Raw genomic sequence first — 13,730 nt, 5'->3', positions numbered from 1 at the left:
AGCTAGACCCAAGACCCCTTCTTCCCTTCTTCAGACCCCAAAACAGTTCGTGCTCCTCCTGTGAACACTTTTAAGAGCTATACATGCTCTTAAACCAGTCAGGCCTGGGCCAGAGGCTGGGCAATCATGGAAGGCTTCCTGCAGGAGGTAGAATTGACAGGTCCTTCATGTAGAGTCTATACCAGCTGGTAGGTAGGAAGGAGGTTTAAGGGGAGGAAACAAAGGAACAATATCAGGGAGGGGCCCAGCTAGGATTTACCAGCTAAATAGGCCCATTTGGCAAGCCCAAAACTCAGGTCCTGCAGCCACCCCAGCCTGCAGAGTACTGCCCTGAGTCTGTTTCTGGCTGGAGGAACATCTGCAGTGGAACCAGCTCCTCTGCTTTGGTGAAGCAGAAACCCAAGTCCCTCTCACACCCACGGGAGAAGAGAGAGGAAGCCGGTTCCAGGCGGTGCAGGAGCAAGTCACAGGGTTTATGTTAATGAGGGCCCTCCCCGCGCCGGCGGCTTAGCCTATGAGCTGGGGCCCTGGCAGACAGCTTAATTACCGCTGCAGCGCGCCTCAGCTTGTGTTCCTTGGCTCCCTAAAATAATAAGGATGGCGTCACTGACTTCCCTGGGCCATGTGCTCCCCGCCTGCCTTCAGAGCTCTATTGTAGGAAACAACAACAACAAAAAATCAGAGACATGGATGCTTTTTTCTTGGGGAGATTTTTTGTTTGTTTTAAAGTAATAGGGGACTCTGCCCCTAGTTAAGATTTTAAAAGATCTTTGAGAGGTGTGGAGATCTGGATCTACTACTGTTGAGGCTACAGGCCTCCTGTCAGCAGAAACTTGAAAGCTACATGGGTGATCTGTTAATTCCATGGTCTTCCACTGGGGATGTGAGTTCTGATGCCTGGTGGTGGTGTGTTCTGCCAGGAAACGAATCGCCCAGCTCACAGTGACTCTGGGCCCAACTCTGGACCTTGCTTCTTCCTCTGGAAAAAGAGAGCTGAGCTACACCAGAGTTTTGCAGACTGTGGGTCACGCTACACATATTTTGTTCTAAGTAACATAAGAAAGTAATTGCAAGTGTTAAGTTTTGTTTTCAGTTGTGTGTGTCTATATACACACAAAAACGTGTCTACTGAGCCATGGTGTAAAATGTGGAAAGCCACTGGCCTAGGAGATCCCTAAGACCCTTCTAGCTTTCAAAGTGTCTAACTTTTCTCCCAGAGCTGTTGCTTTTCCCTAACATGGAACCTGACTGATTTTTGCAGGTTTTGCCACACTGGCTGTTCAGCAAAACAATTGATTTTATGGTTAAAACAACAAAATCACAAGCATCTATCACCCCAGTCTAAAACCTCGGTGTCTCAGACAGTTTGGCCTTCTAGCTGAAATGGGATCTGCAACAGGGGATGGCCCATTTAAAAGCTGACCTATTTAAAACCCACGAGCACCAAAAAACACAGGGTCAATTTGATATGAGTCTTCTCTTGTGTGCAAAGACTGGAACCTGAAAAACAGATTGGTCAGGGACTGACAAGGTTGAAACCAAAATTACAAATATTTATTGAATTCTTGCTCCGTGCAGGAAAAGAAAATCAAGGGTGGTCAGGGTTAGTGTGAAAAACAAAACAAGGTGTGAATGTAAAAATCCAAACGGGTTTGTTTTGAGCACACCATTCCTGGTTCCCCAATAGGTTAAGAGACCTCGTATTTCTGTAAGGAAGCCATGCAGACAGCTTAATTGACTCAAATCTGCTAACCTGCCTTTTGTTTCCATTCTTGTGCCTTGACTATACACAACAGTAAAGATGGCCGTGGAAAAAGGGGAAGGCAAGTGGCTTTTTCCAAGCTGGGGATGCTCTAAGTACATTCTTATTTAATCCAACCCTAGGTGATGGACCTTATAGTCACTAAAGGAAACGAAAGCTCAGAAAGGTAAGCTGGGCTAAAAAGAAGAAAAATTGAACTTGAGCCAGTTCTCTTGGACTTGAGAGGCTGCCTTCTGTCCACCTTTCCATGTTGCCTCAGGAAGTACTAGAAAAAGAAGGAGCAGTTCTTACTGTAAGCTTGCTTCTCTCTCCTGTCCTTCAAAGGGCTCTGTTTCAGGCCCAAACTGTCCACTTTAATCAGGGCCAGCTTCACAGGCATGCGACCCGTGCAGCCTGCACTTGGTTTAATGCGCTGCTATCACTGTCTTGGAATTCTTAATAATTTTTAAGCAAGGGGCTCCGTGTTTTTCATTTTATGCTGGGCCCTGTAAGCCAGTCCTGGCTTTTGATATAGTGTATCTCCTCTGTAGGTCCTTCTGGGTCCCCCTCATCTGCCTTTAGTGTGCCTGTTCTATCTGGTAGAGGCATTTGAAGAATGCACCCTGGCCCGGCCCATGTCCTGCTACCTGGCACACTGGACTAGAGTTGTTTACTGGTGGCTGTCTCCTCCCAGCCGGCCACCACACCTCTTGCTGGCAAGGACCCCGACCTTGGCTTACTGTTTCTTACATGTCCCCTCAGCCAACAATGTCGCAGGCGTGCCCCATGTGGAGAGGGCTGGGGACCTGCATGCAGAACACTGGGTCAGTCAGGTCGGGGGGAGTGTGCACAGCTGACCTGCCTCTCAGGGGCTTATGCTTGTCTTGGGGCACAAGAAAGACTCCAAAAAAAAAAAAAAAACACTGGTGTTTATAAAAGGTAGGGTTCACTCAACATTTATTCATCATACTGTTGAATACGTTTCATGACAGTTTGACTCACCTCTATATTCCCGGCACCTAATGTTATACCTGGCGCAATAAACAGGACATTTGTTAAGCAGTTGCTGTGGTCCCCGCTCCCTGCTAGGCTGATCATGGAGGACAGTGCCTGACCTCTAGGAGGATCGGATGCTTAATACACGATTAAATGATTCATGCAGCAGCTGCCCTTGGTGCCCCAGGATGCACAGAGCTGGGCTGGACAAGGCTTCCTGGGGAGGGGAACTGGATTTGTAGAGTAAGAGTGAGAGATAGGGGGTGCTGGGGTTGGATGAAGGGGAGGGAGCTGCAAGAGCGGAGAACCTTGGAGGTCATGTGTAGGAACTTGAATTTTTCCCAAGGCAGTGAGAAGCCAGGAACGTTTTTCAGGCTGGAGTTTACCCTTTATAGGTTAAACAGATCTCATCATCCCCTTTGTACAGAGGCAGAAGCCTAAGGCCTGGGGGAAAGAGCTGAGATCATTGAGCCAGTTGGGTCCTTGCCCTCTAGTTCGAGGCCTGTTCCCAGTAATCCAGGCTGCCTCTTGACCACTTCCATCCTCATAGTCACAGAGACCTGCTTTGGAGGCAAAAGCAGGCTTGAAGTGACTTGAGGTGACAGTGCAATGTTGGGAACAGAGAAGAAAGGCCAAATTTGAGAGATCTGTAAAGACAAGATTTCAGTTTTAAATAACAAGTTGTTCCTTAGAGTAATCACGTATTTGTGTTTATCATGGAATTTTCAGGTTCCATTGGTGAAAAATGACTGACAGGTCTTTGCTTTGGGGACAAGTTTTTCAGGAAGTACAGGACCCCCAGCAATCTGACATCTTGGGAACCTTCATTGCCTCCTCACTGACCTCTCTTAAGAGTATGAGGGCCCCTTTTAGGTGTTCACTTGAGGAATGAAGCATTGGGTCCTGTGTAGGTTTCTCTTTGGGGTGTTGGAAAAGCTCCTGATACAAGCAGAGTAATTTCAGTTCAACTAGATAGAGTAACCACATTTGGATATTTTTAAATGGCCAGTGGAATTGGGGAAAAGTCTACAAAAGTACAAATTTTCAGTTTAATTTTAACTTTGCACTTCGCTCACATCCAGGACTTGGCAGGGGAAGTGGGCCTTGATTTTTTTTTTCTTTTTAAAGCAGAACACACCCTGGATGGAAAAGGGATGTTCTCTTCACATGGAAGGGTTAGAGCCAAGTACAGAGGAAATGGGTTGGTATTGTAGCAAGAGTTCAGGGGTGGGTCTAGTCTTTGAAACTGGAGCACTAGGAAAGTGTGGCCCTCGTGGAGGCAGGCAGGGAAGGGGATGGGATGTCTTTCACAGGCAGCTGTTGGGCTGGCGTTTTTGTTTTGTCCTGTTTGGTGCATTTCAGATACTTCACAGCTCACCTGCTGCTCCCATTGGGACCCCTTTTCACCTCACAGCGAAGCAGTGGGTCTTTCCCCCATGCGGTTTGGGCTTTTTGGTGGTATCAGCAACCTCAGGTCTAAGCCCTGTCCCCTCCCTCCCCTCTGTGATCCCACCCTGCACCGTGTTGAAACCAGTCAGGGAGGAAATGCAGAAACAGTGGGGATTCTGAAAACCTCACCTTTAAAAAGATGGGGATTTCCCAAGAGAGTGGAAGCACCCTCTTGCTATTTGGGGAAGAGCAGGGTCCCGGGTCCCTCTCTGTATCCTTGCCCACTCCTGCAGCGTCATCTGAGCCAGGGCAGGGTTGGGCTCTGTGCTTTGGTTGCTAAGGATGTGTAACCAGAGCAGAGACCTCTGGGGGTGGTGCCCACCTGGTTGGTAGAACAGTTAGAAGAGGAGCTGAAAAGGAACAGTTACAGCCGTAGGGGCGGAAAGGTGTATTCCCTTTCCTCACCCATCGTAAGAGTCACGGCCAACACTTAACAAAAGAAAGGCTAACAAAAGAAAAGCATAACAAATTTATTCAATTAAAGTTGTGACATGAGAACCTTCAGAGAAGACGACCCAAAGACCCAGGGAAACTGCCTATTTTTATACTTAGGTTTGATGAAGAAAAGACGGCCATGAAGAAATGTGACTGGACAAAGGGGTGTAGGCTGAGAGGGAACCCAGAAAGGCCTGTCTGTTCAGATTCTTTGTGGCCTCCAGTGTAGCATTCCTTCCTCCTGGATATGAGGCAGGACCTCTCTGGAATGAGGGTCTTCAAGGGAGAAGGGAGAGGAGACAGTAGCTTTCTCAGTTTTGCTTTGGGAGATGGAAATTCTACTTTCTGTGACCTGCCTTGGGGAAGAGAAGTTCTGGATTCTATGACTTCTGGGGAGAGAAGGTGAGAGAAATTCACAGAGCTTGCTTCTGAGGCCTTCCAGCCTTCTTTAGTTCAAAGTACCCAGCACGCCAAAGCTCCTTACATTGGGGTATTGTGTTCTGAGCCCCAACACAGTCGAGAACTTGTAGAATTGACTTGGGGGTCTGGAGAGAGCTTGCGCCTAAGCTTCCTGTCCCAAGAAGCCACCAGGGGCCCCTCCTCATCTTGTGGCTAACACCAGCCACCTGAGTGCAGTAGACACCCACCCTCCTGTGACCTTCTTTTGGGATTTTAGGATAAGCAGTTCGGATGCGCCTTTAAAACACAGAGAACACACCCCAAGGAGTGGTTATGGGGATTAAACAAGACTGTGTATGAAGCACCTAAAGTGTGCCTAGCAAGTGCTCGAGAAAGGTACGATGATTAATAAAAGCATCAATAGTGGTTGCTTGCATATTGTCCTGGAGAGGAGCAGCCACCAGTTTTGGTGCGGTGGTAGGAGCCGGGGACTGGCCTCGTCAGGACTCGGAAACCTATATCTATCTGTAGCATTCCTGGGCAGGGGTGACAGGCAGCACTGTTCCTCTCCAGGAAGGAGGCCAACTTCCTAGATGAATTCCCTGGGCTCCCCAGCACCGCACTCTGAGGCCCTCCTCTCCTTGGCAAACAGCAGTAAGAGGAGAAGCCATTGACCTGTCTAGAAAAACCGCATGTCTGCAGTCTTTGAGGGTAGACTGGAATCTCTTCTCGTATTTGCCTTGCTTTGGTGGAGCTTCAAGAATTCCCAGGCCTTCCAAGGAAACCAATTACTAAAGAAGACTGTGGGCCATGTGACTCCAGTGTTTACTGCTGAAGGAGATGTCTCCCCTCCCCCAATACAGTTACTCTCCCTCCATCTGCACCGGTCCCCTAAGGCCTGGCTTCCTGGCTCTATACTGCTTTCCTGCCCTAGGGCAGAAGGCCTCAGAGAATTTATTCCCAGGCACTCTTGCCATGACCTTGAGAAGGTGGCTTGACCTAGACATCTGGATCTCAGGGACTGAGGGGGTGGGAAAGGACTGAACCTCCCCCTCCCAGACCCAAACAGGAAGGTGGGCCTTGGTGACCATTTCCTAGGCTGAGAACTCCTTAGCTCCAGGAGAGGGCTGCGCTCCCTGGCTCTCCCGCTCTGTGGGCTGTGCTAGATGAAAGCCACAAATTGCTGCTGTCCCTGGCGGAGCGGCATGCCTCCACCCACCAGTGAAGAATGAAGGCAGGGCAGCTGCAGGGCCCTGCAGGACTCTGAGATCCAGATGTACCCCAGCGCTCCCCTGCTCTGCCCACTGGCAAGAGGGGGCTGAGGAGGGCCATAGCAGGCCTCACGTGGACTCTGTTTCTATCTCCTTTTCACCCATATCTCTACTTGGCCCAGAGATGCCTGAGTAAAAGGGGTACCTGGTCACTCTGGGCCCAGAAGGAAGAAGGTAGGCATGTCGGCCTGCTCAAAGGAGCAGGAGCGGCCCTGGACAGGGACAGGTTAGAAAGCCTGGCTGCTTATCCAAGAGAAGAAAAGGCCCTGAGGGGCAGGAGCAACCCTTTGAACAATGCCGTACTGCTGTTGAGAAGGACAGGCTTGTACCATGTGACCCATTGGTGAGAAATCAGGGCCTGTGGATGGAAGTTCCAGGGAGGGAGGCAACGAATCCAGTTGACATTGGTAAGTGTTTCCTGGCACCTGCAGGGAGCTTGGGCTGCTGCGTCTTGGGCTGAAGGGACTCTTTCAGATACCAGGTGCAAGCAGGGATCACCTTTAAGGTGTCTTCCAGTCCAGAGAGGCCAGGTTTCCCAGAAGCTGGCTGCTCTGGGGCAGGATGGAGAACTCTGGGCCAGCTACCACATGCCGGGTCTCCCTTGCTTACTCCAAGGGTCATTTTGTGCCTGCGACCTGGTTACTCCTCTCGGCCTGTCTTCTTACCTTCATCAGAACCTGCAGTTTCACCTTCAGCTAAGTCTACCTCTTAACGGCCCCGTGAGAGGGTGGCCTTTTATTCTTTCTTTCTACTTCGTTAGAAATAAAGGATTTAGGACCCAAATTGTGGGTAAGGGAGCTGAGTGGCGAAAAAGACAGCCACAGAAGGGCCTCCAAAGACAGACTTTGAGACAGACCTCAGCATTTCATTATGGGCCCATCCTAGGTTTGTGGGTTTCCACTCTCCTTCCACGTCTATGCTGGACCACGAAGAGCAAAGTCTAGACCTGTGCTATCCAATGTAATAGTTACTTGTGTCTGTTTATACTTAAATTAATTGAAATTAAATAGAATTAAAAGCTCCATTCCTTAGTCTCACTGGCTGCACTGCAAGTGCTCCATGGCCACATGTGGTTAGTGGCTCCTGTCTTGGACAGTACAAACTGTTGCCATCCTTGAAGGAAGTTCTATTGGACAGTGCTGGGCTAGAGGTGGGAGAGTTGGAGGAGCCCCTGGTCTGCTGCCCCTGCCTCAGGACAGGCCACATGGGTACCGCTGTGTGAATGCCAGCTACAGGGGCGGGCTCTGCTGTGATGGCAGGAGTGGGTGAAAGCAAATGGGCATGTGGGAGCATTGGGGTGGCGGGCCAAGCCCAGAAGTCCCTGACAACGCTGTGGCTGATGCGTGTGCGTTTTGGGGTAATGTGAGAACAGGGTTGGAATGAGACCATCAACCTTGCAAAGGCAGCAGGGCTTACTGGGTTTGTCTTCTGCGGTCCAGCCAAGGCTCCTGTCTGGAGTGGCCCCCTGGTTCTGCAGCTCAGCTCACCACAGGCTTCCTCTCACCCGAATGTTGAAAAGGCAGAAAAGTCAGGGTGGGCAACTCCATCCTGTGGTCGTCGGCAGCACGGTGATCCGAAAAGCTAGAAGAAGTGACGGAATGACGAACTGCTTCCTGCCTCTGTCTCCCTGTCCCCCAAGGAGTCTTCTAACACCCTTCCCCTGCTTCAGCCCCATTCCTCACCCCCACTCACACAGTTGGGCCTTCTTTCAGGTGAAAGAACTTGTCCTGGACAACAGTCGGTCGAATGAAGGCAAACTCGAAGGCCTCACAGATGAGTTTGAAGAACTGGAATTCTTAAGTACAATCAACGTAGGCCTCACCTCAATCGCAAACTTACCAAAGTTAAACAAACTTAAGAAGGTAAATAGAGTGTTTGGAGTCTGTGTGTGCTGGGAGGCGGGGGTGGGGAGAGGAAGGGTTATTACCTGTGTTTAGAAAGCGTAATTGAAGGGAAAGCCAGGTGCTTGCACTAACGTGCCAGACAATTCCCTGAGACTGCTTTCCCTTCTTGCCCGTCTGGAGAAAGCCAGGCAGCTCTGAGCCAGGAGCCTTCATTTTAAAAGCCTTTTCTGATTTTTCTCTCCCTGACTTGTTTAGCTTGAACTAAGCGACAACAGAGTCTCAGGGGGCCTGGAAGTATTGGCAGAAAAGTGTCCGAACCTCACGCATCTAAATTTAAGTGGCAACAAAATTAAAGACCTCAGCACAATAGAGCCACTGGTAAGTCATTCGGACCCTCCCCTCCCGGCAGGGGTAGGAGGTGGGAGGAATTGGCATCAGCGAATTTTACTTCTGCATTTGTCCTTTTCCCACTTAATTTCTTTGGCTCTCATGATGTGCTATGAGATAGAATTGAGCTGTTGTTTCTGCTGAGTCCATAGAGAAACTGAGGCCCAGAGAAGTTAAATACCTTGACCAAGGTCACACAGACAGAATGGGCAGCTATTGTACGAGTAGGGTAGAACCCTAGTCTCAATTTCTGTTCTCCTGCTTTTCCACTCATAGTTTCTGCTCAGCTTTGGAAACCTGAGCTGTAATGTCTTCAGGTTCAGGGCATGGCTTGTTGCCCCTTTTTGGGAAGGGAGGAGCAACCCAAGAATTAAACTGTCCCTGGAGGTGGACTCCAGTTTTCTCCTTGGGTCGCTGGTCCCTGAACTGTGGGAGATGAGTCAGTCCTGACATAGAACCCTGGAATGACTGAGAGCCGTGTGGTGTGAGAACCTCGTGCAGACAGGCCTTCCTCAACGTGGTGTGGAGAAGAGTGACCCCTGGTCATCAGTCCTTGGTGCAATAGTGAACAGGCTCTCAGGGGCCTGGGCAGGGTTTCTGGCTCCTCTGCTCATCCTTGTAGAGATAGACATCCCCTAAGCTTCACTGTTTGACCAGCCAGAAAGGGGCAGGTCATGTTCAGAACAATGCTTTCTTTATTACCAGGATCTGATTTGCTGTATTCCTTTGATTTTTAAGGAAATCAGCTGTAGGTTGTGTCACTGAAAACAACTCTTTTGGAATAGGAAATATTACCACATGAAGTAAATATACCTGTTGTGAATATACATACAAGAGTCACCTCATAAGGCCAGGTGTGGTACTTCACACCTTTAATCCCAGCACTTTGGGAGGGCGAGGCAGGTGGATCACCTGAGGTTAGGAGTTCGAGACCAGTCTGGCCAACATGGTGACACCCCATCTCTACTAAAAATACAAAAATTAGCCGGGCGTGGTGGCGGGCGCCTGTAGTCCCAGCCACTCGGGAGGCTGAGGCAGGAGAATTGCTTGAACCTGGGAGGCGGAGGTTGCTGTGAGCTGAGATCGCATCACTGCACTCCCGCCTAGGTGACAGAGCGAGACTCCGTCTCCAAAAAAAAAAAAGGGCAGCAGCAGCACCCCAGGCATCTTAGAGTCCGGGAAAGGCCAGGAGGACAATTGGCCACGTTTGCCAAATTTCTGTTCTGGGTTTGTAGGGGAGGTGGGGTATCCCTCAGATTGGGTTGGAGTTTTCAGGGTTTCTGTCCCAAAAGGCACTCCTTGCTCTCCATGGATGCTCATGGGACTTGCTGGTGGCCAATGGGCAGAACAGGACACTGGCATTTCTTTTCCGAACTCTTTACCTGTCCATCAGTGGCTTTGGGGCCAACTAGTAGAATGTACTTCCCACAGAACTTCTTTTCAGGCCTTCCACTGGTCTTCTAGGAGAAAGCCGAACTATTCTGATCTGTCTGGAAGTCTTGATTTTATGTTATTACAAAAGGAAAACGTCTTTGAAGTTCTGTGTATGGGCGAGGTATGGGGATTGAGCACATAAAATCCTTGTAAAACATTGTGATTTGGTCACCGTTAGGGATCAGGCTCTCAGGCACGCCCATGTTCACACTTTCCACTGCCCCCTGCCCAGATCACCCGTGTCTCAGTGCTTTCCCTGCCCCTGCTTGTCAGTGTGTGTTGCCTCACCTCCCTGGGGCAGGAAGCTGCTTTTGGTAGGGGGTGCTGGGCTTGCCTACACAGTCCACTGTCAAGACTTCCTCCCTGTCCTTGGCTTCTGCTGAGAATGACCCAGGTCTCAACTGCAAGGTCGTAGAGAGACAGCAACCTAGCTCCCGACATTGACTCCAAGGAGCAGTGGTTTTACTCTCTTGTTAGACCTGGCCCCCTTTGGAATGGGGACTCAGCCTGGGATGGGATTTTTTTGGTGCCTCGAAAGTGGGTGAAGTGGGAAGTCAAAATGCAACTCAGTTACTTTCAAGCACTATGACCCTTCACTTCCTGGGCCTCAGTTTCCTCTACCATCAAACAGGGATAACATTGGCTAGAACCCGTCTGGTGTGAAGCTTTGACGGAGCACATGATGTCAGCTACTACAGACAGAATTGGAATCCTCCATCGCTTTTTCTCTTGTCCTTTTCTGACAGGTAGTATTTCAAAGAGTAAGAGCACAGGTCTGAAGTTGGGCTGCCTGATGAATTACCAAATCCTGTACTCTCCATTTCCACATCTGTGAAATGAACTAATAATTATTTCTACCTTACAGGGGTTGTGAGATAAAGTGACTCAGTACATGAAGTGCTATGTTAACTGCCCTCATCATCATCATTATCAGATACAGAAGGAGTTAGTTTGTTAGTTCAAGCTGCTTTTGGTTTCCCTCTGGTTCCTTAGTCTCAGGGAAAGGCAGCAAACCTCTTGGCTCATGCACCAAGAAAGCCCCAGGCTAATTTCAAGTCAATCACTGTTAAGACAGAAGCTGTAATTGCAGAATAAAAGTGTTAACATTGGATAAGGCTTCAAAGATCCTCCAGTCCAGCCCCGTATTTTCCAGATGGAGACACTGAGACCCACAAATTGCAGGTGATATGTCTGGGCAAACACCGTGGCTAAGCAGAGCCAAATCCAAGCTTCCTTATCACCTGGAAGTCGTGATCTGTCCACTCTATCTCATGGCATCCTTGCCTTTTTGCTAGGGCTGTTCCCCTGCCTTCCTCCCACAAATCACTTACTGTTGGCTTCATTTTTCCACTTGCAGAAAAAGTTAGAAAACCTCAAGAGCTTAGACCTTTTCAATTGCGAGGTAACCAACCTGAACGACTACCGAGAAAACGTGTTCAAGCTCCTCCCGCAGCTCACGTATCTCGACGGCTACGACCGAGACGACAAGGAGGCCCCTGACTCGGATGCTGAGGGCTACGTGGAGGGCCTGGATGACGAGGAGGAGGATGAGGATGGTGGGTGATGGGGGCGGCCCAGGGCTGCAGGGGCTCAGCTGAGGCCTTGGGGCTCCTCCTTGGCTTTGCAGAGGTGGGTGGGCTGGGTGTTGGGAGGCTCCCATCCAGCTACTGAAGGCTGGCTGGCTGGCAGCTACCTCCTTCCAAAGCTAGGGAGGGGAGTGGGGCTGTCTGCTTTATTTTCCATAGTCCCTAACCTGTCTCATTGGTTGTCTTCCCTAAAAGAACAAAGTATGAGTCCCATGCTCATGGAAATATCCTGAGATTCCCCAATTGCATAATAACTCCTTTAAAATCATCCCGCTGAATCCCCACTTCAATTTTTGTCCCTTTCCAAAGCCCTTCAGGGAGTGGGATTCTACTGTCATTCTATAGTGTGACCCGCACTTAGACACTCTCTCAGGGAGGGAGGGAGGGGATAGAGAGAGAAGAGGGTGTGGCCTGAGGACCCCTCTTTCCTGTCTTGATATTTAGTAGTGGAGAGGAGGTCCAGAGCTAGAGGGGCTGTGGGGCCCCCTGGTGGTTGCAGCCCACAGCCCCACACTTAGGGGCACTGGCTCAGGTGCTCAGGAGCCACAAGTACTGGGAAGTTGAGGGCTGCAGGCCGCCTGTAGGGCTCCCTGGCAGTGTGGTGTGCAGTCGCGGCCTACAGGAAGGAAGGAGGGAAAAGAAGGGGGTTCTTCGTCCTGTTCCCTCCCCTTCTCCCTTGTCACCAGCACAGTGCAGCTTTCTCATGGGTCTTCATGGCCAGATAAAGTTGAGAATGGAGACACTTGCCTGGTTAATTCAGATACGGGATTTTGGTTTTCCTTGTTCAATTGGGAGTGTTTTGCAAGATACTCAGAGACCATGTTTGCCTTGGTGGGGATCTTGTGATATGGCAGAAAGGAGCCAAAACTGGCAGTCCCAGGACCAGGTCCCCTAGGCCCAGCTCAACCAGTGACTCAATGTGTGACCTTGGACAAGTCAGTTCTCTCTGTGCCTCAGATCTCTCACCTTTAATGTGAGGAGTTTGGATTGACCTTGCCACTCTCCCGGGCCCTGGAACTTATCGTTCTGCTCTGACAATTTCCTGGTGGTCTCAGTGTGAGAGAACTCCAGAAGGGGTCTTTCACATTCATAACACTTGTGAGGGGGGCTTATCTTTGGCGCAACTTCAGGATGTGTTTAATTATGTCAGCATTGTTTTCATGAGAGTTAGTGTGTTCAATCTTTGGGCTTAGGTGGGTGTGGCAGGGTCGTGAGCCCCACACTGAAGATGCTACAGGGGCCTGTGCTGTGTGGGGGCGGAGCCAGCTCACCACTAGTTCTGTTTCCATTCCCCATTTCCATTGCACAGAGGAGGAGTATGATGAAGATGCTCAGGTAGTGGAAGACGAGGAGGACGAGGATGAGGAGGAGGAAGGTGAAGAGGAGGATGTGAGTGGAGAGGAGGAGGTAAGGAGGCTGGGCTGGGCTGGGCTGGGCAGGGCCACCGTCTGCCCCTTTGAGGTAGTCCCACTGACTGCCTCTGTGATCAGTCTTGGCAACCCTGGAGCCCTGGTTAGGAAGGTCGCTCCCCTGTGGGTAGTGAAGTGAGTCCATTTCAGAGCCTTTCACTGGACTGTGTCTGGGGAGACAAGAGTTGCAGCAAGCTCTGGGGAGGCTGGATTAGAAGAGGGGAAGAGGATTTTAGAGGCAGGGACTGAACCTGCTGGGGTAAGCCTGGCCATTGTTTCTGTGTGAAGAAGTACAGAATGCATGACCCCATTTTCTGTTTTTGCTTTCATATGCTAATTAAGATATTCATTGAGCACTTAAACTGTGCTGGGGAAAACCAAAGACTGCCTTGAACTGATAGGTAGCAGGATAACACTGCTGGATCCCAAATCAGAGAGTGACACTATGGAAATAGAGTGTCAGGAGTTGGCCATTTTCCTAAACAGATTGGCTGGTTCCCAGTTTTTTAACAAGATCTGTGAGGGGGTGAGTCCCAGCTCTACCACTCACTAGCTGTGTGTCCCCGGACAATTTACCTGACCTTTCTGAGCCCATTTCTTCATCTGTAAAACAGGGATCATGATAGCTTTCTCACAGGGTTGTTAAGAGGATAAAGTGAAGTGTAAGTAAAATGCTTAAGGACAATGTCTGACAAGGGGTAAGTGTCTGACTGCTTATTGTAGGCGTTCACACCCTCCTCCAGGTTCCTGGCACTGTGTTGGGTTTTGTGTTTGTGTGT

At 49.9% G+C, this 13,730-nt stretch overlaps 1 protein-coding gene across 1 annotated transcript in view; it reads left to right on the top strand.

Moving 5' to 3' along the window:
- ANP32A (acidic nuclear phosphoprotein 32 family member A) overlaps nt 1-13,730 on the top strand; it is a 40,610-nt gene that overhangs the window by 23,615 nt on the left and 3,265 nt on the right. Inside the window, exons 2-5 of the mRNA XM_023220734.3 lie at nt 8,004-8,153; nt 8,391-8,513; nt 11,314-11,512; nt 12,852-12,949. Coding sequence (XP_023076502.1) covers nt 8,004-8,153; nt 8,391-8,513; nt 11,314-11,512; nt 12,852-12,949 — 570 coding nt within the window. The remainder of the gene's footprint in view (nt 1-8,003; nt 8,154-8,390; nt 8,514-11,313; nt 11,513-12,851; nt 12,950-13,730) is intronic.

Source organism: Piliocolobus tephrosceles, chromosome 6 (assembly GCF_002776525.5).
Source record: "Piliocolobus tephrosceles isolate RC106 chromosome 6, ASM277652v3, whole genome shotgun sequence".
In the NCBI taxonomy this organism is placed as follows: domain Eukaryota; kingdom Metazoa; phylum Chordata; class Mammalia; order Primates; family Cercopithecidae; genus Piliocolobus; species Piliocolobus tephrosceles.
The sequence above is the reverse complement of the archived record's forward strand: the minus strand, read 5'-3'. Positions and strand labels throughout refer to the sequence as shown.